The 27,058-nt window shown below is 43.5% G+C and overlaps 1 protein-coding gene across 1 annotated transcript in view; it reads left to right on the top strand.

The window, feature by feature from the left end:
• baiap2l1b (BAR/IMD domain containing adaptor protein 2 like 1b) overlaps positions 1–27,058 on the top strand; it is a 78,887-nt gene that overhangs the window by 15,294 nt on the left and 36,535 nt on the right. Inside the window, exons 4-6 of the mRNA XM_031813945.1 lie at positions 20,316–20,377; positions 23,035–23,106; positions 26,835–26,969. Coding sequence (XP_031669805.1) covers positions 20,316–20,377; positions 23,035–23,106; positions 26,835–26,969 — 269 coding nt within the window. The remainder of the gene's footprint in view (positions 1–20,315; positions 20,378–23,034; positions 23,107–26,834; positions 26,970–27,058) is intronic.

Below are 27,058 nucleotides of genomic sequence, written 5' to 3'. Positions count from 1 at the left end.
TTCTCATGGTCTCAGAGTCCTTTGGTGCCTTTTGGCAAACTCCAAGTGGGATTTTGTGTGCCTTTTTACTGAGGAGTGGCTTCCGTCTGGCCACTCTACCATAAAGGCCTGATTGGTGGAGTGCTGCAGAGATGGTTGTCCTTCTGGAAGGTTCTCCCATCTCCACAGAGGTACTCTGGAGCTCTGTCAGGGTGACCATCGGGTTCTTGGTCACCACCCTGACCAAGGCCCTTCTTCCCCAAATGCTCAGTTTGGCCAGGCAGCCAGCTCTAGGAAGAGTCTTGGTGGTTCAAAACTTCCATTTAAGAATGCTGGAGGCCACTGTTCTTGGGGACCTTCAATGCTGCAGACAATTTTTGGTACCCATCCCCAGATGTATGCCTCGACACACTCCTGTCTCTGAGCTCTACGGATAATTCCTTCAACCTCACGGCTTGGTTTTTGCTCTGAAATGCACTGTCAACTGTGGGACCTTATATAGACAGGTGTGTGCCTTTCCAAATCATGTCCAATCAATTGAATTTGCCACAGATGGACTTACAATCAAGTTGTAGAAACATCTCAAGGATGATCAGTGGAAACAGGATGCATCTGAGCTCAATTTCGAGTCTCATAGCAAAGGGTCTGAATACGTATTTAAATGAGGTATTTCTTGTTTTTATTTTGAAATAATTTGCATTAACATTTCTGAAAACCTGTTTTCGCTTTGTCTTTGTGGGGTTGTGTGTGTACATTGATGAGGATTTTTTAAAACATTTAATTATTTTTTGAATAAGACCTTAAGGTAACAAAATGTGGAAAAAGTGAAGGGGTCTGAATGCTTTCCTTAATGTACGCTATAGCAGATCGCTCTGTAATGCTTAACCAGTGACCACCACATGCAGCTGCCTCTGAGAACAATGTGGCTTTACCCTGGCTTTACTCTTCACCAACTGGCTTGTCAGGACCAATGCGATCAATACAAAGAACTCTGATTTAATGTACAGTATGATCCAAAGTTGAGGCCCTCTCTATTTGAATTACAGTACATCGAAAGGTTGCAAGTTCAAATCCCCGAGCTGACAAGGTACAAATCTGTCGTTCTGCCCCTGAACAGGCAGTTAACCCACTGTTCCTAGGCCGTCATTGAAAATAAGAATTTGTTCTTAACTGACTTGCCTAGTTAAATAAAGGTAAAATAAATAAAATAAATAACATAAATTCAGGAATTGAACTGGGCATGTACTCTAACTTCAAGTGGAAATGATATTTCACATCTTAAGTTCCTGCATTGACTTCTATTGAGTTGTCATATTGGGAAATGAATATGGCAGCAACTATACCTTTCCAGGTCCTGTATGTAAAAAGTTCTGAGTGTCGGCCCATAACCACTAAGTCCTGTTTCCTCAGCCTTTATCTTGGAACGTTAAAGTCGAAATTCATGGAAAAGCTGTAAGGACCAATGTCCTACCAGTCGGTCAATGATGAGGGTGCATGTTGCGAGAGCCTTCCTATCGGAGCCTGATAAACCTTGAGTTGCAGCAGTCTCTGCGTCAGTCAGGCCTCCCTCCGTGCCTCTGTAACCTGTGGAATATCTGGAGTCTACTGAGCTGCCACAGAGAAACCTGAGCTGATCAGCCCAGAAACCAGAGACTCTTGAGAGTCAGTGGAGGATTGACACATACCTTCCTTCCCTCCGTCTCCTGCTTCTTCCCTCCACATTCACCTCCTCCCCTCCCTCCCTCTCCTGCTTCCTCCCTCTACCTCCAGGGTTCAAATGTCAGCATGAAGGACTGTCCTTTCATTCTTTCATCCAGGAAGCCAAACACCCAGACTCATGACCTTTTCTGGTTGACATTGCTAGCAGTCACTGTCACAGTTGACCTAATGAAGATGGAGAGTTGAACAAGACACAGTAGTCCTTACTGTTCTTAATATCATTAAACCCTGTTCTCTGTCGCACTGTCTCTGAGATGTAACCCAACTCTCTGTCGCACTGTCTCTGAGATGTAACCCAACTCTCTGTCGCACTGTCTCTGAGATGTAACCCAACTCTCTGTCGCACTGTCTCTGAGATGTAACCCAACTCTCTGTCGCACTGTCTCTGAGATGTAACCCAACTCTCTGTCGCACTGTCTCTGAGATGTAACCCAACTCTCTGTCGCACTGTCTCTGAGATGTAACCCAACTCTCTGTCGCACTGTCTCTGAGATGTAACCCAACTCTCTGTTCTCTGTCTCACGGTCTCTGAGATGTAACCCAACTCTCTGTTCTCTGTCTCACTGTCTCTGAGATGTAACCCAACTCTCTGTTCTCTGTCTCACGGTCTCTGAAATGTAACCCAACTCTCTGTTCTCTGTCTCACGGTCTCTGAGATGAAACCCAACTCTCTGTTCTCGGTCTCTGAGATGTAACCCAACTCTCTGGATGGTTTGAAACTCGAGAAGTAAACTGAAGTGCAGCAATGCACAGTGTCACCTCTCATGTGTCTGCCAGGCAGCTCCTTCTCAACCAGTGCTGTGAGGCAAGTTGTTAGTCTCACTGTGAAAAATTTTGTTTTGTTTTTGGACAACATTGCACAGCGTTCCTATTCTGTCCTGTCACCATGGATGGACAGGTTATCTGAAGGCCCGTCCAGATGGTGCCTTTGTCCACCCCAGTGTTGTGAAGTAGGATGTTGTCTCGCTGGGATAACATTGGGGAATGTTCCCACTGTCCCATCACACACACACACACTGCCGTCTCCTCCATTGTTTTGAATGGCTAACAACCCATTTAGATAACCCATGTTTTGCAATGTGTCAGGTGGCACCTGCTGTTGACGCTAGGATTCTTTTCCCTGCAGTCAAAAACATCGGAGGGACTGTGGGACGATTTGCATGCAAGCATAGAGATGCTTTTTTCCCAAACCACTTGGAGTGAGTGTGTTTGTGTGTACATTCCAGATGTTATCAGATGTAAATTATGATTATTTATCTATTGCATACTGCAGATTATAAACTGGGTGGTTCGAGCCCTGAATGCTGTGGTATATCAGACTGTATACCAACATGTATTTTTTCTTCTCTAATTACGTTGGTAACCAGTTTATAATAGCAATAAGGCACCTCAGGGGGTTGTGGTATATGGCCAATATTCATTCCATGGCTAAGGCCTGTATCCAGACACTCTGCATTGCTTTGTGCATAAGAACAGCCCTTTACCGTGGTACTTTGGCCATATACCACACCCCCTCGGGACTTATTGCTTAAATATACACAGTGTACAAAACATTAGGAACACCTTCCTAATATTGAGTTGCACCCGCTTTTGCCCTCAGAACAGCCTCAATTCGTCGGGATTGACTCTACGAGGTGCTGAAAGCGTTCCACAAGGATGCTGACCCATGTCGACTCCAATGCTTCCCACAGTTGTGTCAAGTTGGCTGGATGTCCTTTGGGTGGTGGACCATTCTTGAGACACACAGGAAACTGGTGTGTGAAAAACCCAGCAGCATTGCAGTTCTTGACACAAACCGTTGCACCTGGCACCTACTACCATACCCCTTTCAAAGGCACTTATATTTTGTCTTGCCCATTCACCCTCTGAATGACACACATACACAATCCATGTCTCACTTGTCTCAAGGCTTAAAAATCCTTTGTTAACCTCTCCTCCCCTTCATCTACACTGATTGAAGTGGATTTAGCAGGTGACATCAATAAGGTATCATAGCTTTCACCTGGATTCACCTGGTCAGTCTGTCATGGAAAGATCAGGTGTCCTTAATGTTTTGTACACTCAGTGTATATAGTTGTCTAAGTTGTGCTTTGGGACAAACACTTTGGGACAAAGACTTCAAAAATGTAACTTATTGGCATTCAACTTGCCTGGACACCAATCTGCTCAAACAAATGATATATTCATGTTGCTTTATTTTAGAAAGCCAGTGACTGTTTCAAGACTTCCCATCCTAACCTGTAATGAGTATCACTGAGCACTGCAGTCATATTGATGTACAGTCATCTGTCTAATTTGCATTTGTTGTTTCCTGCAGCCGTTACTGATCCAATCTCCTCATCACAGAATTAGTCTCCTTATCCTGGAATAGTCCCACATAATCTTTCTGTTTATGGCTGCTACTGAAATTAGCCTTATGTCCCATTTATTATTTTACATTTTTTTAACCTTTTTATTTAACTAGGCAAGTCAGTTAAGAACAAATTATTATTTACAATGACAGCCCAGGAACAGTGGGTTAACTGCCTTGTTCAGGGGGAGAATGGCATGTTTTTACCTTGTCAGCTCAGGGATTCGATCTAGCAGCCTTTCGGTTACTGGCCCAACGTGCTAACCACTAGGCTACCTGCTGCCCCCATAGGGCCCTATTCCCCAGAAAGTACACTGCATATGGAATAAGGTACCATTTAGGGGTTTCTTAATGTTGTTTACCGAAAAGGGATGGGTTTTTTTCACCCACAAAATCACAGTGCTGTTATCACAAACACATTCTTTTCTGTGTTATAGACTAACTAGACAATAGGCAATAAAGGCCATGGGGAAAGTTGTGTAGTTGAAGTATAACAAGTGAATTTGCGAGGGATGCATGACAAGACATTGCAAGATGCAGATTACTAAGACATATGTGCCCCATGGTTCTTTCTGCCTGCCCTCTCCTCTCTCTCCCTCATGCTGGCTTGCCTGGGGTGTATTCATTACACTGATTCTGTTGCAAAACGTTTCTGAACAGAAGCAAACGGAACGAAACTGAGAAGGACCTACCTGAATTTGTCCAATAGAAACTCTTCTTTTATTTGCCATCTGTTTGCACTAATGATTACACCCCTGCTCTTCTTTTTGGTAATGATGCGAGTGTGTGTTCAGTCTTCAGTCTGTTGCCTGTAGAATATCCTAGCCTATTGATTGATTGATGATAGATAGGTCCTGCTTCACTGAAGTTGCAAGCCAAGAAATTGGGAGATACAGCATTCCAAATTTGCGATATAGTTGAAGTCGGAAGTTTATATACACCTTAGCCAAATACAATTAAACTCACTTTTTCACAATTCCTGAAATGTAATCCTCGTAAAAATTCCCTGTCTTAGGTCAGTTAGGATCACCACTTTATTTTAAGAATATAGAATGATTTATTTCAGCTCTTATTTCTTTCATCAGATTCCCAGTGGGTCAGAAGTTTACATACACTCAATTAGTATTTGGTAGCATTGCCTTTAAATTGTTTAACTTGGGTCAAACGTTTCGGGTAGCCTTCCCCAAGTTTCCCACAATAAGTTGGGTGAATTTTGGCAAATTCCTCCTAACAGAGCTGGTGTAACTGAGTCAGGTTTGTAGGCCTCCTTGCTCACACACACTTTTTCAGTTCTGCCCACACATTTTCTATGGGATTGAGGTCAGGGCTTTGTGATGGCCATTTCAATACTTTGACTTTGTTGTCCTTAAGCCATTTTGCCACAACTTTGGAAGTATGCTTGGAGTCATTGTCCATTTGGAAGACCCATTTGCGACCAAGCCTTAACAAGACTGATGTCTTGAGATTTTGCTTCAATATATCCAAATAATTTTCCGTCCTCATGATGACGTCTATTTTGTGAAGTGCATCAGTCCATCCTGCAGCAAAGCACCCCCACAACATGATGCTGCCACCCCTGTGCTTCACGGTTGGGATGGTGTTCTTCGGCTTGCAAACATCTTCGGCTTGCAACATAACAGTGGTCATTATGGCCAAACAGTTCTATTTTTGTTTCATCAGACCAGAGGATGTTTCTCCAACAAGTACGATCTTTGTCCCCATGTGCAGTTGCAAACCGTAGTCTGGCTTTTTTATGGCGGATCGGGACAGTGGCTTCTTCCTTGCCGAGCAGCCTTTCAGGTTATGTTGATATACTTTTGTACCTGTTTCCTCCAGCATCTTCACAATGTCCTTTGCTGTTGTTCTGTGATTGATTTGCACCAAAGTATGTTCATCTCAAGGAGACAGAACGTGTCTCCTTCCTGAGCGGTATGACGGCTGCGTGGTTCCAGTGCGTTTATACTTGCATACTATTGTTTGTACAGATAAACGTGGTACCTTCAAGCGTTTGGAAATTGCTCCCAAGGATGAACCAGACTTGTGAGGTCTACAATTTATTTTTCTGAGGTCTTGGCTGATTTACTTTTGATTTTCCCATGATGTCAAGCAAAGAGGCACTGAGTTTGAAGGTAGGCCTTGAAATACATCCACAGGTACACCTCCAATTGACTCAAATTATGTCAATTAGCCTATCAGAAGCTTCTAAAGCCATGACATTTTCTGTAATTTTCCAAGCTTCAACTTCTGAATCAGTGGAATTGTGATACAGTGAATCATAAGTGAAATAATCTGTCTGTAAACAGTTTTTGGAAAAATTACTTTTGTCATGCACAAAGTAGATGTCCTAACCGACTTGCCAGAACTATAGTTCTGCACTTTTTGGCACCCCTGCACTTTTTTCAAATAATGCAGCATTTCTTCCAGAAAACTGTTGAAATGAAAACATATTTTGGGATCCACATATGTATGTCTTCGGTGTGCAGTTGAACAAAACAAAAGAAATTGAATAATTGACTGAATCTTTGCTAATTCCACAAAGAAATCCTAAAATGGCCTGGACAATATTATTGGCACCTTCTAGAAGTAGTTGGAAATTATTAGATTTCAAGCAGATGATTCTCATTTGCTTTAGAATTGAACTCACCTGTGGTGAGTTGAAGGTGCCTGCAGTATAAAATTTACATATTAAACCAGTTTAAATAGAGAAAAGGACTTATTGTTTTGTTTAACTGTGTGTACTGGAACGAGCATGGACAAAAGAAAGAAAACCAGAGAATTATCTGAGGTCAGACACAAGATTACAAGTCCATCTCCAGAGACCTTGATGTTCCTGTTTCCACCGTACATAATGTTATCAAGAAGTTTGTGGCCCACACCACTGTCGCCCACCTCCCTGGAGGTGGCCGCAAGAGAGAACTTGATGGAATTGTGCAGTGAAGGATTGTTTGAATTGTGGAGAAATCACCTTGATCAACTACCACACAAATTCAAGCTGATCTTCAGACACAAGGTACGACAGTTTCAACTAGCACAATCCGCCACCAACTCAATGAAAGGGGGTTATATGGTAGGAGACCCAGGAGGACCCCACTGCTGTGAGAAAGACATAAGAAAGCCCGGCTGCAATTTGACAAAACACACCTGAACATGCCAAAACCCTTCTGGGGTTTGTGAACAGATGAGACCAAAATAGAGCTTTTTGGTAAAGCACACAATCTCTATGTTTACAGAAAACAAAATTAAGTTTCAAAGAAATGAAACACCTTCCCTACAGTCAAACATGGAGGAGGGTCAGTGATGTTTTGGGGTTGCTTGCTGCTTCTGGCGCTGGGTTCCTTGAACATGTACATGGCATCATGAAATCAGGAGAATACCAAGGTATTTTGGAGCGCAATGTCGGACCCGGTGTCAGAAAGCTGGGTCATGGGTCTTCTAAGCAGAACATTGACCCCAAACACACTTCAAAAAGCACCCAAGAATGGTTCAAGACAAAACGTTGGACTGTTCTGAAGTGGCCGGTGGAGAGGTCTGAAAACAGCCGTTGGGAAAAGGCACCCTTCAAATCTGGGAGAACTGGAGCAGTTTGCACAAGAGGAGTGGGCCAAACTACCAGTACAGAGGTTCAGGAAGCTCATTGATGGTTATAGGAAGGGCTTGATTGTAGTTATTTTGACCAAAGGCAGTGCTACCAAATATTAAGTCTTAGGGTGTCAATAATTTTGTCAATGCCATTCCTGTTTATTTTCTGATTTAAATGGATATATTACGTTCTGAATCAAAAACAAAGGTTCTGTAATATTAACAGTAAAATAAATAATTGTGGAGACCAAATACTTTGTTCAATTTCAACTTATTTTTAGGGAAAATTGTGAGTTACTGGCAAGGCAAAGGTGCCAATATTTTTGGCCACAACTGTATGTAAACTTCCAACTTCAACAGTAGATAGGCCTAGTACATGGTTGTGACTCCGTCTGCCTGATGGCCGACCTGCTTATACTGTGCCCCTCCCCTCTATCTCTGTCCCTTGCTAGCTCACAATGAAAGATGCGAGTGTTCGGAAATACGGCAAATATAGTCTCCTGCGTTCCAAAAATACTGAACAAAATACTGAATCTTAGGAGTCAATTCCTGGCGGAATCTAATCTCGATACTCAGAAATGGGAGTCGACACCAGAAGGTTTAGGCTTGAGGTTTTATTTATTTGCACCAACAAAAAAAGAAGTGCAGTACTGGGTGATTTGAAAAGAAGTGCAGTACTGGGTGATTTGAAAAGAAGTGCAGTACTGGGTGATTTGAAAAGAAGTGCAGTACTGGGTGATTTGAAAAGAAGTGCAGTACTGGGTGATTTGAAAAGAAGTGCAGTACTGGGTGATTTGAAAAGAAGTGCAGTACTGGGTGATTTGAAAAGAAGTGCAGTACTGGGTGATTTGAAAAGAAGTGCAGTACTGGGTGATTTGAAAAGAAGTGCAGTACTGGGTGATTTGAAAAGAAGTGCAGTACTGGGTGATTTGAAAAGAAGTGCAGTACTGGGTGATTTGAAAAGAAGTGCAGTACTGGGTGATTTGAAAAGAAGTGCAGTACTGGGTGATTTGAAAAGAAGTGCAGTACTGGGTGATTTGAAAAGAAGTGCAGTACTGGGTGATTTGAAAAGAAGTGCAGTACTGGGTGATTTGAAAAGAAGTGCAGTACTGGGTGATTTGAAAAGAAGTGCAGTACTGGGTGATTTGAAAAGAAGTGCAGTACTGGGTGATTTGAAAAGAAGTGCAGTACTGGGTGATTTGAAAAGAAGTGCAGTACTGGGTGATTTGAAAAGAAGTGCAGTACTGGGTGATTTGAAAAGAAGTGCAGTACTGGGTGATTTGAAAAGAAGTGCAGTACTGGGTGATTTGAAAAGAAGTGCAGTACTGGGTGATTTGAAAAGAAGTGCAGTACTGGGTGATTTGAAAAGAAGTGCAGTACTGGGTGATTTGAAAAGAAGTGCAGTACTGGGTGATTTGAAAAGAAGTGCAGTACTGGGTGATTTGAAAAGAAGTGCAGTACTGGGTGATTTGAAAAGAAGTGCAGTACTGGGTGATTTGAAAAGAAGTGCAGTACTGGGTGATTTGAAAAGAAGTGCAGTACTGGGTGATTTGAAAAGAAGTGCAGTACTGGGTGATTTGAAAAGAAGTGCAGTACTGGGTGATTTGAAAAGAAGTGCAGTACTGGGTGATTTGAAAAGAAGTGCAGTACTGGGTGATTTGAAAAGAAGTGCAGTACTGGGTGATTTGAAAAGAAGTGCAGTACTGGGTGATTTGAAAAGAAGTGCAGTACTGGGTGATTTGAAAAGAAGTGCAGTACTGGGTGATTTGAAAAGAAGTGCAGTACTGGGTGATTTGAAAAGAAGTGCAGTACTGGGTGATTTGAAAAGTCATAGTCAATCGATGAATAATAATAATACTTTTAGCAACAACAACAACAATCCTTAATTGACAGTCTGTAGACACTATGAGAATAGAAGGGTCAGAACTTTTGTGAACCATCACAGCACAGTGTAAAAATATATGACAAATAGAAAATGGATGGTGTACAGAGATAGATGGGAGGGGTTAAGTGGAGCTGAAGGGTGGTACTAAAAACTAAAGATAACTAATATAAAATATACTGTGTCTGTAAAATGTATATAGGTTCAGAACTTTATTTTTCAGTGGCAGGGACTGGGAGACTAGCCAGGATCGAGGGAAGGATGAACGGAGCAAAGTACTGATAGCTCCTTGATGAAAACCTGCTCCAGAGTGCTCAGGACCTCAGACTGGGGCAAAGGTAGACCTTCTAACGGGACAACAACCCTAAGCGCACAGCCAAGACAACGCAGGAGTGGCTTCTGGACAAGTCTCTGAATGTCCTTGAGTGGCCCGGACTTGAACCCGATAGAACATCTCTGGAGAGGCCTAAAAATAGCTGTTCAGCGACGTTCCCCATCCAAAATGACAGAGTTTGAGAGGATCTGCAGAGAAGAATGGGAGAAACTCCCCAAATACAGGTGTACCAAGCTTGTAGCGTCATACTCAAGAAGACTCAAGGCTCTAATCGCTGCCAAAGGTGCTTCAACAAAGTACTGAGTAAAGGATCTGAATACTTATGTAAATGTGATATTTACGTTTTTTTTTAAACCTGTTTTTATTTTTGTCATTATGGGGTATTGCATGTTGATTGATGAGGGGGGGAAAAAACGATTGAATCCATTTCAGAATAAGGCTGTAACACAACAATATCTGGAAAAAGTCAAAGGGTCTGAATATTTTTCGAATGCACTGTATAATCATGAAAACTGTAATAATGTAATTTAGAAAGCAATATTTAATCAACCATGTCAAACGATAAATATAAAAAGATGCCAAGTGTGTATACATTGTTGTTAAGGGCTGTTGCAAAAGAGCCATATCTGTTGAGTAGTTTTTATGAAAACCGTATTGGTGCTCGTATAGAATAGTGTTTATTCAACATTCTCTTATACACCAATTTTTCTCGAATTTTAGAAAAACATGGTAGTAAAGATATTGGGTGATAATTTGTAAAATATCTTGGATCCCCAGATTTATAGAGGGGAATAACTTTGGCAATTTTCAAATCTTCACATTTTCAACATCTTTACCATTTACAGTGGCTTGCGAAAGTATTCAACCTCCTTGGCATTTTTCCTATTTTGTTGCCTTACAACCTGGAATTAAAATGGTTTTTTTTGGGGGAGGGGAAATTGTATCATTTGATTTACACAACATGCCGACCACTTTGAAGTAACTTCATAACTATTCACACCCCCAAGGTCAATACTTTCTGGAGCCACCTTTTGCAGCATTACAGCTGCAAGTCTCTTGGGGTATGTCTCTATAAGCTTGTCACATCTAGCCACTGGGATGTTTGCCCATTCTTCAAGGCAAAACTGCTCCAGCTCCTTCAAGTTGGATGGGCCCGCTGGTGTACAGCAATCTTTAAGTCATATCACATATTCTCAATTGAATTGAGGTCTGGGCTTTTTAAATGTTTCCCCTTAATCCACTCACGTGTTGCTTTAGCAGTATGCTTAGGGTCATTGTCCTGCTGGAAGGTGAACCTCTGTCTAAGTCTCAAATCTCTGGAAGACTGAAACGGGTTTCCATCAAAAGTGTCCCTGTATTTAGCACATTCATCATTCCTTCAATTCTGACCAGTTTCCCAGTCCCTGCCGATGGGGGAAAACATCCCCACAGCATGATGCTGCCAACACTATGCTTCACTGTGGGATGGTGTTAGGTGTTGGGTTAGCGCCAGACATAGCGTTTTCCTTGATGACCAAAAAGCTCGATTTTAGTCTCATCTAACCAGAGTACCTTCTTCCATAAGCTTATTTTTTTCTTTCAGCAATGGATTTTTTTCTGTCCACTCTTCCGTAAAGCCCAGCTCTGTGGAGTGTACGGCTTAAAGTGGTCCTATGGACAGATACTCCAATCTCCTCTGTGGAGCTTTGCAGCTCCTTCATGGTTATATTTGGTCTCTTTGTTGCCTCTGATTATTGCCCTCCTTGCCTGGTCTATAAGTTTTGGTGGGTGGCCCTCTCTTGGCAATATTCTTTCAATTTTTTTTAATAATGAATGTAATGGTGCTCCATGGGATGTTCAAAGTTTTGGATATTTTTTTGATATTGTTCTTCTCCACAACGTTGTCCCTGACCTGTTTGGAGAGCTCCTTGGGCTTCATGGTGTCTTGCTTGGTGGTGCCCCTTGCTTAGTGGTGTTGCAGACTCTGGGACCTTTCAGAACAGGTGTATATGTATATTAACCCATATATACTGAGATCATGTCACACTTAGATTGCACACAGGTGGACTTTATTTACTAATTATGTGACTTCTGAAGGTAATTGGTTGCACCAGATCATATTTAGGGGCTTCACAGAGAAGGGGGTGAATACATACGCACGCACCACTTTTCCATGTTCTATTTTGTTCATTTCACCTCACCAACTTGGACTATTTTGTGTATGTCCAATTGCGCCACCTCAAAAGCTAGGTAATGAGGCGACGCAAGCGGGACACTTAAGGCTGATAAGTACGTTTCAAACATCCTCATGTGCTACACTTGTTGCTTGGCAACATTCTGTCCATACACACTGCATATAAACAAATTATTAGTTGGGTTGTTACTGCAAAATATATGCCTTCCAGTCTCCACTTAGTTTTAGGATCAGCATCAAAACGTTTTCCTTCTTGAAACTTAGTTATACAAAAAGTCAACATGTGGTAATCAGTAGGACATTGTGAGCTACATTTTCAAAGTATTGTAGCAGCAGTTTAGCTGAGATGAAGGAGCTGTGTTGTCAATGGATACTTTGCTGGTGAATTATTTTGTGGTGAGAGATATTTGGATTTAAGTGACACTAACAATGGGATAAGTTGAATGGTAGGTCAGGGGTCTGAACATGGTGCCATACACAGGCTTCTTTCACAGAGCTTTCTCTCTCCCTGCACAGGCCCCTCTCGCTCTATCTCTCCTTCCTATTTCTCCTAGTGCCACCCCACTATCTGTTTCCGTCTCATCTACCACACTCCCTCCCTCTCTCTCTCTCTCCATGTCCTGACAAAGGACACATTTACCAGGATGTTCTGGTGCCCTTTAGTCAGCGATGTTGTTTGAACTGTGGTGAGTATGCCAGCCACAGCCCACAGGGCAGGGTGGGGCTGGAGACTCAGAGGTGGAGTGGTTTAGGATACACAGTGGGACAGGGAGTGGAACTGTCTTAGGGCACACACTGGGACAGGGAGTGGAACTGTCTTAGGGCACACACTGGGACAGGGACTGGAAGTGTCTTAGGACACACAGTGGGACAGGGAGTGGAACTGTCTTAGGACACACTGGGACAGGGAGTGGAACTGTCTTAGGACACACTGGGACAGGGAGTGGAAGTGTCTTAGGACACACAGTGGGACAGGGAGTGGAAGTGTCTTAGGACACACAGTGGGACAGGGAGTGGAAGTGTCTTAGAACACACAGTGGGACAGGGAGTGGAACTGTCTTAGGACACACTGGGACAGGGAGTGGAAGTGTCTTAGGGCACACACTGGGACAGGGAGTGGAAGTGTCTTAGGACACACACTGGGACAGGGAGTGGAAGTGTCTTAGGACACAAACTGGGACAGGGAGTGGAAGTGTCTTAGGACACACACTGGGACAGGGAGTGGAAGTGTCTTAGGACACACACTGGGACAGGGAGTGGAAGTGTCTTAGGACACACACTGGGACAGGGAGTGGAAGTGTCTTAGGACACACACTGGGACAGGGAGTGGAAGTGTCTTAGGGCACACTGGGACAGGGAGTGGAAGTGTCTTAGGACACACTGGGACAGGGAGTGGAAGTGTCTTAGGGCACACACTGGGACAGGGAGTGGAAGTGTCTTAGGACACACTGGGACAGGGAGTGGAAGTGTCTTAGGACACACACTGGGACAGGGAGTGGAAGTGTCTTAGGACACACACTGGGACAGGGAGTGGAAGTGTCTTAGGACACACACTGGGACAGGGAGTGGAAGTGTCTTAGGACACACACTGGGACAGGGAGTAGAAGTGTCTTAGGACACACACTGGGACAGGGAGTGGAAGTGTCTTAGGACACACACTGGGACAGGGAGTGGAAGTGTCTTAGGACACACACTGGGACAGGGAGTGGAAGTGTCTTAGGACACACACTGGGACAGGGAGTGGAAGTGTCTTAGGACACACACTGGAACAGGGAGTGGAAGTGTCTTAGGACACACACTGGGACAGGGAGTGGAAGTGTCTTAGGACACACACTGGGACAGGGAGTGGAAGTGTCTTAGGACACACACTGGGACAGGGAGTGGAAGTGTCTTAGGACACACACTGGGACAGGGAGTGGAAGTGTCTTAGGACACACACTGGGACAGGGAGTGGAAGTGTCTTAGGGCACACACTGGGACAGGGAGTGGAAGTGTCTTAGGGCACACACTGGAACAGGGAGTGGAAGTGTCTTAGGACACACACTGGGACAGGGAGTGGAAGTGTCTTAGGACACACACTGGGACAGGGAGTGGAAGTGTCTTAGGACACACACTGGGACAGGGAGTGGAAGTGTCTTAGGGCACACACTGGGACAGGGAGTGGAAGTGTCTTAGGGCACACACTGGGACAGGGAGTGGCAGTGTCTTAGGGCACACACTGGGACAGGGAGTGGAAGTGTCTTAGGACACACTGGGACAGGGAGTGGAAGTGTCTTAGGGCACACACTGGGACAGGGAGTGGAAGTGTCTTAGGACACACTGGGACAGGGAGTGGAAGTGTCTTAGGACACACACTGGGACAGGGAGTGGAAGTGTCTTAGGACACACACTGGGACAGGGAGTGGAAGTGTCTTAGGACACACACTGGGACAGGGAGTAGAAGTGTCTTAGGACACACACTGGGACAGGGAGTGGAAGTGTCTTAGGACACACACTGGGACAGGGAGTGGAAGTGTCTTAGGACACACACTGGGACAGGGAGTGGAAGTGTCTTAGGACACACACTGGGACAGGGAGTGGAAGTGTCTTAGGACACACACTGGGACAGGGAGTGGAAGTGTCTTAGGACACACACTGGGACAGGGAGTGGAAGTGTCTTAGGACACACACTGGGACAGGGAGTGGAAGTGTCTTAGGTCACACACTGGAACAGGGAGTGGAAGTGTCTTAGGACACACACTGGGACAGGGAGTGGAAGTGTCTTAGGACAGTGTTTAGCTATTGTAATCCAGGGGTTAATAACGAGTGGAGCTGGGCCTGTGTTTAGCTATTGAAATCCAGGGGTTAATAACGAGTGGAGCTGGGCCTGTGTTTAGCTATTGTAATCCAGGGGTTAATAATGAGTGGAGCTGGGCCTGTGTTTAGCTATTGTAATCCAGGGGTTAATAACGAGTGGAGCTGGGCCTGTGTTTAGCTATTGTGATCCAGGGGTTAATAATGAGTGGAGCTGGGCCTGTGTTTAGCTATTGTAATCCAGGGGTTAATAACGAGTGGAGCTGGGCCTGTGTTTAGCTATTGTAATCCAGGGGTTAATAACGAGTGGAGCTGGGCCTGTGTTTAGCTATTGTAATCCAGGGGTTAATAACGAGTGGAGCTGGGCCTGTGTTTAGCTATTGTAATCCAGGGGTTAATAATGAGTGGAGCTGGGCCTGTGTTTAGCTATTGTAATCCAGGGGTTAATAATGAGTGGAGCTGGGCCTGTGTTTAGCTATTGTAATCCAGGGGTTAATAATGAGTGGAGCTGGGCCTGTGTTTAGCTATTGTAATCCAGGGGTTAATAACGAGTGGAGCTGGGCCTGTGTTTAGCTATTGTGATCCAGGGGTTAATAATGAGTGGAGCTGGGCCTGTGTTTAGCTATTGTAATCCAGGGGTTAATAACGAGTGGAGCTGGGCCTGTGTTTAGCTATTGTAATCCAGGGGTTAATAACGAGTGGAGCTGGGCCTGTGTTTAGCTATTGTAATCCAGGGGTTAATAACGAGTGGAGCTGGGCCTGTGTTTAGCTATTGTAATCCAGGGGTTAATAATGAGTGGAGCTGGGCCTGTGTTTAGCTATTGTAATCCAGGGGTTAATAATGAGTGGAGCTGGGCCTGTGTTTAGCTATTGTAATCCAGGGGTTAATAATGAGTGGAGCTGGGCCTGTGTTTAGCTATTGTAATCCAGGGGTTAATAACGAGTGGAGCTGGGCCTGTGTTTAGCTATTGTAATCCAGGGGTTAATAATGAGTGGAGCTGGGCCCGTGTTTAGCTATTGTAATCCAGGGGTTAATAATGAGTGGAGCTGGGCCCGTGTTTAGCTATTGTAATCCAGGGGTTAATAATGAGTGGAGCTGGGCCTGTGTTTAGCTATTGTAATCCAGGGGTTAATAACGAGTGGAGCTGGGCCTGTGTTTAGCTATTGTAATCCAGGGGTTAATAATGAGTGGAGCTGGGCCCGTGTTTAGCTATTGTAATCCAGGGGTTAATAATGAGTGGAGCTGGGCCCGTGTTTAGCTATTGTAATCCAGGGGTTAATAATGAGTGGAGCTGGGCCTGGCTCATATGACACAGTGTTTGTGTTTATTTGTATTTCACAGCAGTTTATGTATTCATAACATGTGAATACAACATTCATGAAATGTATAAGTCTGTGTACTAATTGTTGGTATATTGAGACATTTAGTCACATGTATTATCTTGGAACATGTAATGATGTTGAAATGAAATGCATTTGACTGTTCATGTGTAGTCATGTGATTATGACTAATCTTCATTATACAATGTTCAACAGTAAGTGAACAAAGCTTGCTTCATGTCAAACCATACAGAAACGCCTGGGTTGGGTTTGTTTGATCAATGATCAGTCACATACTGTCACAACAGCACTGTCCTCTCTGGGTATTTCTCTCAGAGCAGAGGCATCACTACCTGCTGTAAACAAACACAGTAGAATAATATGGAAATCCTGGATGAGTAGTGTATAGTTCGTTCATCATTCGTTCAGTCCCACACTAAAGCTCTCTTCCTGTGTAGTGTATCACTACTGTATTTAATGCACTGAACCACTCAACCTCTGCCCTCTCTCCCCTGCCATTGTGTCCCAGTATGGAACATTCTGTCTATTGTTTTGTATTATTAAACTACTCTGTTGTGTTGTTTGATCAGAGCTTTCTGACCACGTCTCTCTGCGAGCTCTGTGGGACAGACAGCCTATAGCCTGGGGTGACATGGAATGGAAAATCTCTCTCCAGACAGACAGTCAAAGCTTTCCTCAGATGAACATCATATAGCCTACTGTGTAGTCTGACATACAGAGTAGGAGGTGGTCTAGTCACAGGGCTCACACACTCCTCCATGGGTTAGTAGCTACTCAGATATAGACATGATGGTTTCAGGAGATACACATGGGATTAACAAAGGAATCTCTTACTTCCTGCTGATTTATATGCTTTGATTATATTGAGTTTGATGTACAGTACCAGTCAACAGTTTGGACACACCTACTCATTCAAGGATTTTTCTTTATTTTTACTACTTTCTACATTGTAGAATAATAGTGAAGACATCAAAACTATGAAATGACAAGTATGGACTCATGTAGTAATGAAAAAAGTGTTAAACAAATGTATTTTTCTGTTCACCTACTCTGTGTCTCACAAAGACATGGCAGTTGGAACCAAAAATCTCAAATTTGGACTCATCAGACCAAAAGGACAGATTTCCACCGGTCTTATGTCCATTACTCGTGTTTCTTGGCCCAAGCAAGTTTCTTCTTCTTATTGGTGTCCTTTAGTAGTGGTTTCTTTACAGCAATCCGACCATGGAGGCCTGATTCACACAGTCTCCTCTGAACAGTTGATGTGGAGATGTCTGTTACTTGAACTCTGTAAAGCATTTATTTGGGCTGCAATCTGAGGTGCAGTTAATTCTAATGAACGTATCCTCTGCAGCAGAGAACTCTGGGTCTTCATTTCCTGTGGCGGTCCACATGAGAGCCAGTTTCATCATAGCGCTTGATGGTTTTTGCGGCTGCACTTGAAGAAACCTTCAAAGTTCTTGAAATATTCCAGATTGACTGACCTTCATGTCTTAACATAAAATGGACTTGGTCTTTTACCAAATAGGGCTATTTTCTGTATACCACCCCTACCTTGTCACAATTGATTGGATCAAACACATTAAGAAGGAAAGAAATTCCACAAATTAACTTTTAAGAAGGCACACCTGTTCATTGAAATGCTGAATGAGAGAATGCCAACAGTGTGTAAAGCTGTGATCAAGGCAAAGGGTGGCTACTTTGAAGAATATCAAATATCAAATATATTTGTATTTGTTTAACACTTTTTTTGGTTACTACATGATTCCATGTAGGTTATTTCACAGTTTTGACGTTTTCACTATTATTCTACAATGTAGAAAATAGTAGAAAATAAAGCAAAAACCCATGAATGAGAACCCATGAATGAGTCGGTGTCCAGTTTTGACTGCTACTGTAGGTTTCTCTGTGTAAGATGAGTCACTTGATTTAAGGTGTTACGATCGAGGCATCAGTAAAACAACGTCCTTTCATCTGTTTATTAGCAGCACGTAATGATAATCACTCAGAAGTGTCATGTGGGTGGATCCTTATTAAGGAAAGGAAAAGGGGATGACATCTGGTCAGTTGTACAACTGAATGCCTTCAACTGAAATGTGTCTTCCACATTTAACCCAACACATTCTGAATCAGAGAGGTGCGAGGGGGCTGCCTTAATCAACATCCACGTCTTCGGCACCCGGGGTACAGTGTGTTAACTGCCTTGCTCAGGTGCAGAACGACAGATGTTTACCTTGTCAGCTCGGGGATTCGATCCAGCCACCTTTCAGTTACTGGCCCAACGCTCTAACCACTAGGCTACCTGCATGAATTGGGTTACGATTTCCAGTTGCTTTATGGTGTTATTACGTTTTAATCCATTTTTGATTGGCTGTTGAGTTTTATTTTATTTTATTTCACCTTTATTTAACCAGGTAGGCTAGTTGAGAACAAGTTCTCATTTGCAACTGCGACCTGGCCAAGATAAAGCATAGCAGTGTGAGCATACAACAAAGAGTTACACATGGAGTAAACAATTAACAAGTCAATAACACAGTAGAAAACGAAGGGGGGGTCTATATACAATGTGTGCAAAAGGCATGAGGAGGTAGGCAAATAATTACAATTTTGCAGATTAACACTGGAGTGATAAATGATCAGATGGTCATGTACAGGTAGAGATATTGGTGTGCAGAAGAGCAGAGAAGTAAATAAATAAAAACAGTACGGGGATGAGGTAGGTGAAAAGGGTGGGCTATTTACCAATAGACTATGTACAGCTGCAGCGATCGGTTAGCTGCTCAGATAGCTGATGTTTGAAGTTGGTGAGGGAGATGAAAGTCTCCAACTTCAGCGATTTTTGCAATTCGTTCCAGTCACAGGCAGCAGAGTACTGGAACATGTAAAGAGTGATATTGTTTTTGGTTCCCTGCAGTTAGAGCTGTTTTTGATTATCTAACTGCAGGTGGTAACGACACACTGTTTCCTCAACGTTAGCAAATATTAATAAGGTCCATTTTAGTTTACAACTGAATTAAAGCCATCCTGGGTTGTGTTCAGTAGGGAGAAAACGTGTTGAAATGAACTGAACCGCAGGAGATACAAACTGAGCTTGTCCAATAACGACATAGATTTCCATTTGCAACACATTTCTTCGGTGTGCTCTACTCTGAACATGATAAATGAGTGTGACAGTGTCTCACAAATAAATCACTGTTCTGTCGGCGTTGTCAACATTGTTTCCATTCCCCACCTTTTTGTCAGTTCAGCACTTGTCAGAGGGATGTTTACTGTATGTCTTTTCTCTTTCATGAAGGAAAGCAACCATTTGAGACTATGTACATCGTACGGACTACCTGTTTCCACCATATTCCTTCCACCAGTCCATATCTAATGGTGCTTCAGGAGAAGGGTAGATAATACAGTGGGGCAAAAAGTATTTAGTCAGCCACCAATTGTGCAAGTTCTCCCACTTAAAAAGATGAGGCCTGTAATTTTCATCATAGGTACACTTCAACTATGACAGACAAAATGAGGGGGAAAAATCCTGAAAATCACATTGTAGGATTTTTTTGTAATTTATTTGCAAATTATGGTGGAAATAAGTATTTGGTCACCTACAAACAAGCAAGATTTCTGGCTCACACAGACCTGGAGCTACTTCTTAAATTTTTCCCTCATTTTGTCTGTCATAGTTGAAAATTACAGGCCTCATCTTTTTAAGTGGGAGAACTTGCACAATTGGTGGCTGACTAAATACTTTTTTTTGCCCCACTGTATGTCAAATAGTGCACACTTCAGGAGAAGGGTAGATAATATGTCAAATAGTGCACACTTCAGGAGAAGGGTAGATAATATGTCATAGTGCACACTTCAGCAGCAGAGTAGATATGTCAAATAGTGCACACTTCAGGAGAAGGGTAGATAATATGTCAAATAGTGCACACTTCAGGAGAAGAGTAGATATGTCAAATAGTGCACACTTCAGGAGAAGAGTAGATATGTCAAATAGTGCACACTTCAGGAGAAGAGTAGATATGTCAAATAGTGCACACTTCAGGAGAAGGGTAGATATGTCAAATGGTGCACACTTCAGGAGAAGCGTAGAGAATCTGACCAAAACCCTAATCTTGTTTTCCCCCACGAGCCAAGCAGCCAATCAGTGCATGTCTCTCTCTCGCCACAGGCGTTGTGCTGATGGAGATATCCGAGGTCCACAGGAAAGTTCACCTTGAGCTAGAGGAGAATGTGAGTACTGTGCGCGTGTGTGTTCTGCAATGTGTGTGTGTGTGTGTGTGTGGGTTCTGCAAGGTGTGTGTGTGTGGGGGGGTTCTGCAAGGTGTGTGTGTGTGTGTGTACATGAGTGTTTGCGTCATCTATTGTTTAATTCCCTGCATGACTTGCCTCGCCCAGTGTGCCCTCTCTCTCTCTCTCTCCCTCTCTATTTTTCTCTCTCTGCTGCTTAACACAATGTACCGTTTTTAATTCCTCTCAAACACAAATCTCTCTTTCTCTTTCCCTCTTCAACTCTCTCCATTAGTAATCACATGATGGTGTTTCTCTCTATGTAACATCAAGGGACAGAAAAAGCAAAGATGAAGAGAAGAAAACAAAAAGAAGCTAGAGGAAAGGTTGCACCTGTTTGGTTATTGTGTACAGCCTGTTTATAGGACGGGAGCAGGTCTGAACATGCCCTGTGACGGGGCCTCTGGGAACTGTTGTTGATGACAGTCACACTTGTCAAGGCCTGTAGTTATGGTTGGCATACAATTACTTATTCTACAAGCTATAAAAAATGTTTATCCTCATAAGTATACAAGGTTAGGGAGACACTTAATTCATGTAATCAATTACTTGTAATCTGATTACGAAGAATACTGTAACTGTAATCAATTACATTACCAGCAAAATATACTGTAGTCAGATTACAGATACTTTTGAAAAACTAGATGATTACTTCTTGTATTAACTTTTAAATTCAGAAAGCATGTTTGTGAAAAAAACATTATGGCACCTTTCTGTTCTCTCAATGACATTCAATTCAGCAGGAGGGAGTTTGTTTGTTCCACCTCAGAGACCACTATGATGATAATCCAGAAGCGTTTGATGGATCCTTTTTGTCTTCTTCTAATGCCTCTTAAGGGGAAAGTAATCCAAAAGTAACTAATCAGATTACTTTACTGAGTTTGGGCCATCCAAAAGTTACGTTAATGATTACAATCATGGACTGGTAACTAGTAACTGTAATTACATTTAGAAAGTAACCTACCTTACCCTGTACGTATGCATGTTGAGGAACCTTCTCATCTGAGAAGGTAGAAGTTGGAAGCATGTAAACTTGTCTGTGCTGTCATCAGGTCATGAATACGTTCTAGATATGAGCTCCTGTTGGAGGAACAAAAACCTCTGGGGTGTGTTGACACTACTGTTGTCATGCATGTCAACTGGTATATTGGTTCTAAACCTGCCTAACTGTGGAGGGAGCCCATGGTTAAGGGTTAACCAGGGGGAGAGGTAGAGCATTTTGTCACTGTTTGTATGTTTCCGACTCTTACCACAGATCTATGATCAGATTCCCCAAATCTTATCCCTAACCATTAGGGGGAGGGTCCAGCCTGCCCACTCAGCACCCATGTGGTAGAGGCAGCAGCACCCCTTGGCAGTGACACCCCTGTCATTCAAACCCTGTTCCCTTCTCTGTTAACTACACTGGCACACTGGTTCATGAGACAACCAAGCTACTTTTCCCTATGGTTATATCCATACAAATATAATTACTAGAACAGGGCTCCCCATTCAAGTCAATGTTCCATGATGGGTCAGCCATATTGAGTGTACCCATGAGAGAGGATGCAGTCAAATTGCCATGATCTGAGGGGCTTTTTCCCATTTTTAGTAATTATATCTGCCTGGTTCTATCCCCAGAAGTCACTGTTGTTCTCTTCCCTAGCTCCACTCTGTATCGGAGAGCAGCTTTAGTTGAGTCAAAGTGTGAGTCACAATATGAATTCCTTCATTCCATTAAAGAGTTGGAGATTGGAGGAGGCGTTGTCATGCATGACGTGTCTATGGAAGGCAGAGCAGTTTAACTAAAGGAGGGATCATTAACTACATCCAGCCGCGGGCAGATTTTTACAGAATTACAAATCATTTGAGGACTGCAAATTGACCCAAGAAGCCCAAACAGATATAATATTGGACTAAAACATCATCATTTCAAACCTCGCTTACATTTGTATAGGATCACGTGGCTATTATGCGAGGGACTACTTGGGAACAGATTTCACAAATTAAAATCACTTGGAGCTGATTTATATTTAAATATTTTTGCTCAGAAAACTTGGCGGGCCAAATAAAATCAACCGCGGGCCAAATTCGGCCCACGGGCCACCAGTTGTGAAACCCTGCACTAAAGCACCTAGAGATTTGAAGCAGCAGCTAACAGGGTTGTTGTTTGAGAGGACTGAGGAGACGTGGGTTGCAGGGACAGTCTCTAATTCTTTGTGAGAGGACGTGGGGTTTTCGTTGACCGAATGGCACCAGTGGGCGTCGGTTTGCCACCACAAGGCTTCGGTGATGTAAGAGATGCCTGCACTCCTCCTCATACTGATTAGAGCGGGAGAGAGAGGGATATAGGGAGAGAGAGAGGAGGGCATCCCTGCTTTACTTTTCGGCTATGACTCACTCATATAGCCTTGATTCTTTTCTCTTTCTTGCACACAGGTACACAGCCGTGCACACACACACAAACACCTTTGCTTACACAACTCAAGGATGGCTCTCAAATCCCTCCCAACATTATTTTTATTGTTTTCCACTGACACACCTCCATCACTCCATCATAACAGTCCCTTTCTCCCTTCACCGTCTCTCCCCCTCTCATCCCCCTTTCCCCTCACCTGCAGTTTAAGAGGTTTCACAGCGAGATAATAGCTGAATTGGAGAGGAAGACAGACATGGATGTAAAATACATGACAGTAAGTACTGTACTGTATGAATGTGTGTGCTTATGTGATTCTATGGAAACGGTCTTCCCTCCTGCTCATGGGAATATCACTGAGAACTGCCCCCCATGCCTCATCCCTGGAACTATAATCCTGTCTACAGCCTACCTACATCACAGTGACCACATACTCCTGTCTACTGCCTACCTACACCACAGAATACTGTCTACTTCCTACCTACATCACAGTGACCACATACTCCTGTCTACTGCCTACCTACACCACAGAATACTGTCTACCTCCTACCTACATCACAGTGACCACATTCTACTGCCTACCTACACCACAGAATACTGTCTACTGCCTACCTACATCAGTGACCACAGAATACTGTCTACTGCCTACCTACATCAGTGACCACAGAATCCTGTCTACTTCCTACCTCCATCACAATGACTACATAATCCTGTCTACTGCCTACCTTACATCACAATGACTACAGAATCCTGTCTACTTCCTGCCTACATCACAATGACTACAGAATACTGTCTACTGCCTACCTACACCACAGAATACTGTCTACTGCCTACCTACATCAGTGACCACAGAATCCTGTCTACTTCCTACCTACATCACAATGACTACAGAATCCTGTCTACTGCCTACCTACATCAGTGACCACAGAATCCTGTCTACTGCCTACCTTACATCACAGTGACCACAGAATCATGTCTACTGCCTACCTTACATCACAATGACTACAAAATCCTGTCTACTGCCTACCTACACCACAGAATCTTGTCTACTGCCTACCTACACCACAGTGACCACAGAATCCTATCTACTGCCTACCTACACCACAGTGACCACGGAATCCTGTCTACTGCCTACCTACACCACAGTGACCACAGAATCCTGTCTACTGCCTACCTACACCACAGTGACCACATACTCCTGTCTACTGCCTACCTACATCTGTGACCACAGAATCCTGTCTACTGCCTACCTACATCACAGTGACCACAGAATCCTGTCTACTGCCTACCTACATCACAGTGACCACAGAATCCTGTCTACTGCCTACCTACATCACAGTGACCACAGAATCCTTTATACTGCCTACCTACATCAGTGACCACAGAATACTGTCTACTGCCTACCTACATCAGTGACCACAGAATCCTGTCTACTTCCTACCTACATCACAATGACTACAGAATCCTGTCTACTGCCTACCTTCATCAGTGACCACAGAATCCTGTCTACTGCCTACCTTACATCAGTGACCACAGAATCATGTCTACTGCCTACCTACATCACAATGACTACAGAATCCTGTCTACTGCCTACCTACATCACAATGACTACAGAATCCTGTATACTGCCTACCTACATCACAATGACTACAGAATCCTGTATACTGCCTACCTACATCAGTGACCACAGAATCCTGTCTACTGCCTACCTTACATCAGTGACCACAGAATCCTGTCTACTTCCTACCTACATCACAATGACTACAGAATCCTGTCTACTTCCTACCTACATCACAATGACTACAGAATCCTGTCTACTGCCTACCTTACATCACAGTGACCACATAATCCTGTCTACTGCCTACCTTACATCACAATGACTACAGAATCCTGTCTACTTCCTACCTACATCACAATGACTACAGAATACTGTCTACTGCCTACCTACACCACAGAATACTGTCTACTGCCTACCTACATCAGTGACCACAGAATACTGTCTACCGCCTACCTACATCAGTGACCACAGAATCCTGCCTACTTCCTACCTACATCACAATGACTACAGAATCCTGTCTACTGCCTACCTACACCACAGAATCTTGTCTACTGCCTACCTACACCACAGTGACCACAGAATCCTATCTACTGCCTACCTACACCACAGTGACCACAGAATCCTGTCTACTGCCTACCTACATCACAGTGACCACAGAATCCTGTCTACTGCCTACCTACATCACAGTGACCACAGAATCCTGTCTACTGCCTACCTACATCACAGTGACCACAGAATCCTTTCTACTGCCTACCTACATCAGTGACCACAGAATCCTGTCTACTTCCTACCTACATCACAATGACTACAGAATCCTGTCTACTGCCTACCTACATCAGTGACCACAGAATCCTGTCTACTGCCTACCTTACATCAGTGACCACAGAATCATGTCTACTGCCTACCTACATCACAATGACTACAGAATCCTGTCTACTGCCTACCTACATCACAATGACTACAGAATCCTGTATACTGCCTACCTACATCACAATGACTACAGAATCCTGTATACTGCCTACCTACATCACAGTGACCACATAATCCTGTCTACTGCCTACCTTACATCAGTGACCACAGAATCCTGTCTACTTCCTACCTACATCACAATGACTACAGAATCCTGTCTACTTCCTACCTACATCACAATGACTACAGAATCCTGTCTACTGCCTACCTTACATCACAGTGACCACATAATCCTGTCTACTGCCTACCTTACATCACAATGACTACAGAATCCTGTCTACTTCCTACCTACATCACAATGGCTACAGAATCCTGTCTACTGCCTACCTACACCACAGAATCTTGTCTACTGCCTACCTTACATCAGTGACCACAGAATCCTGTCTACTGCCTACCTTACATCAGTGACCACAGAATCCTGTCTACTTCCTACCTACATCACAATGACTACAGAATCCTGTCTACTTCCTACCTACATCACAATGACTACAGAATCCTGTCTACTGCCTACCTTACATCACAGTGACCACATAATCCTGTCTACTGCCTACCTTACATCACAATGACTACAGAATCCTGTCTACTTCCTACCTACATCACAGTGACCACAGAATCCTGTCTACTGCCTACCTACACCACAGTGACCACATAATCCTGTCTACTGCCTACCTACATCACAGTGACCACAGAATCCTTTCTACTGCCTACCTACATCACAGTGACCACAGAATCCTGTCTACTGCCTACCTTACGTCACAGTGGCCACAGAATCCTTTCTACTGCCTACCTACATCACAGTGACCACAGAATCCTGTCTACTGCCTACCTTACATCACAATGACTACAGAATCCTGTCTACTGCCTACCTACATCACAATGACTACAGAATCCTGTCTACTGCCTACCTACATCAGTGACTACAGAATCCTGTCTACTGCCTACCTACATCACAATGACTACAGAATCCTGTCTACTGCCTACCTACATCAGTGACTACAGAATCCTGTCTACTGCCTACCTACATCACAGTGACCACAGTGAACATACTGTCTGCATCCCAAATGACACCCAATTCCCTTTATGGGGCACTACTTTTCACCAGGTCCCAAAAGTAGTACGTTTACTTTGAAGGGAATAGGATAAACATGCAACAATGACTTATGCCGTTCAGAGCCGTGGTTGAGTGGTAACGCTCACAGCATATAGCACATGTACATCTCTCCCCAGCAGAGACCGGGGTTTAATCCCTGTGTCCACCCTTTCTACTAATGCCTATAATCAAACATAGCATTTAAGGCTAATTACCATTGAATCAATGAAACTAAAAACGAAGGATTTTAATACTTAGTGACATTACATGTAATGATATTACTGAAAGGTTTTTTCCCGAAAAGGAAAATCTACTTGTACTGTCTAGAGATGGTTCCAGGTGTTCATGGGTGCTCCCCCCACCTCCCCTCTCCCTCCCACCCATCCAGGCCACCTTTAAGAGGTACCAGACAGAGCACAAGATGAAGCAGGACTCTCTGGAGAGGTCGCAGTCTGACCTGAAGAAACTCAGGAGGAAGAGCCAGGGCAAGAACACCAACAAGTACGAAAACAAGGAGAGTGAGGTGAGGTCTGCCCCACACATTTTAGTAATTTAAGAACAGTTAGGGTTAAGTTCTTTGCTCAAGGGCCCATTGCCAGATTTTTCACTTAG

Source organism: Oncorhynchus kisutch, unplaced genomic scaffold, assembly GCF_002021735.2.
Source record: "Oncorhynchus kisutch isolate 150728-3 unplaced genomic scaffold, Okis_V2 Okis06b-Okis10b_hom, whole genome shotgun sequence".
NCBI lineage: Eukaryota > Metazoa > Chordata > Actinopteri > Salmoniformes > Salmonidae > Oncorhynchus > Oncorhynchus kisutch.
This window is presented reverse-complemented; position numbering and strand designations above follow the sequence as displayed.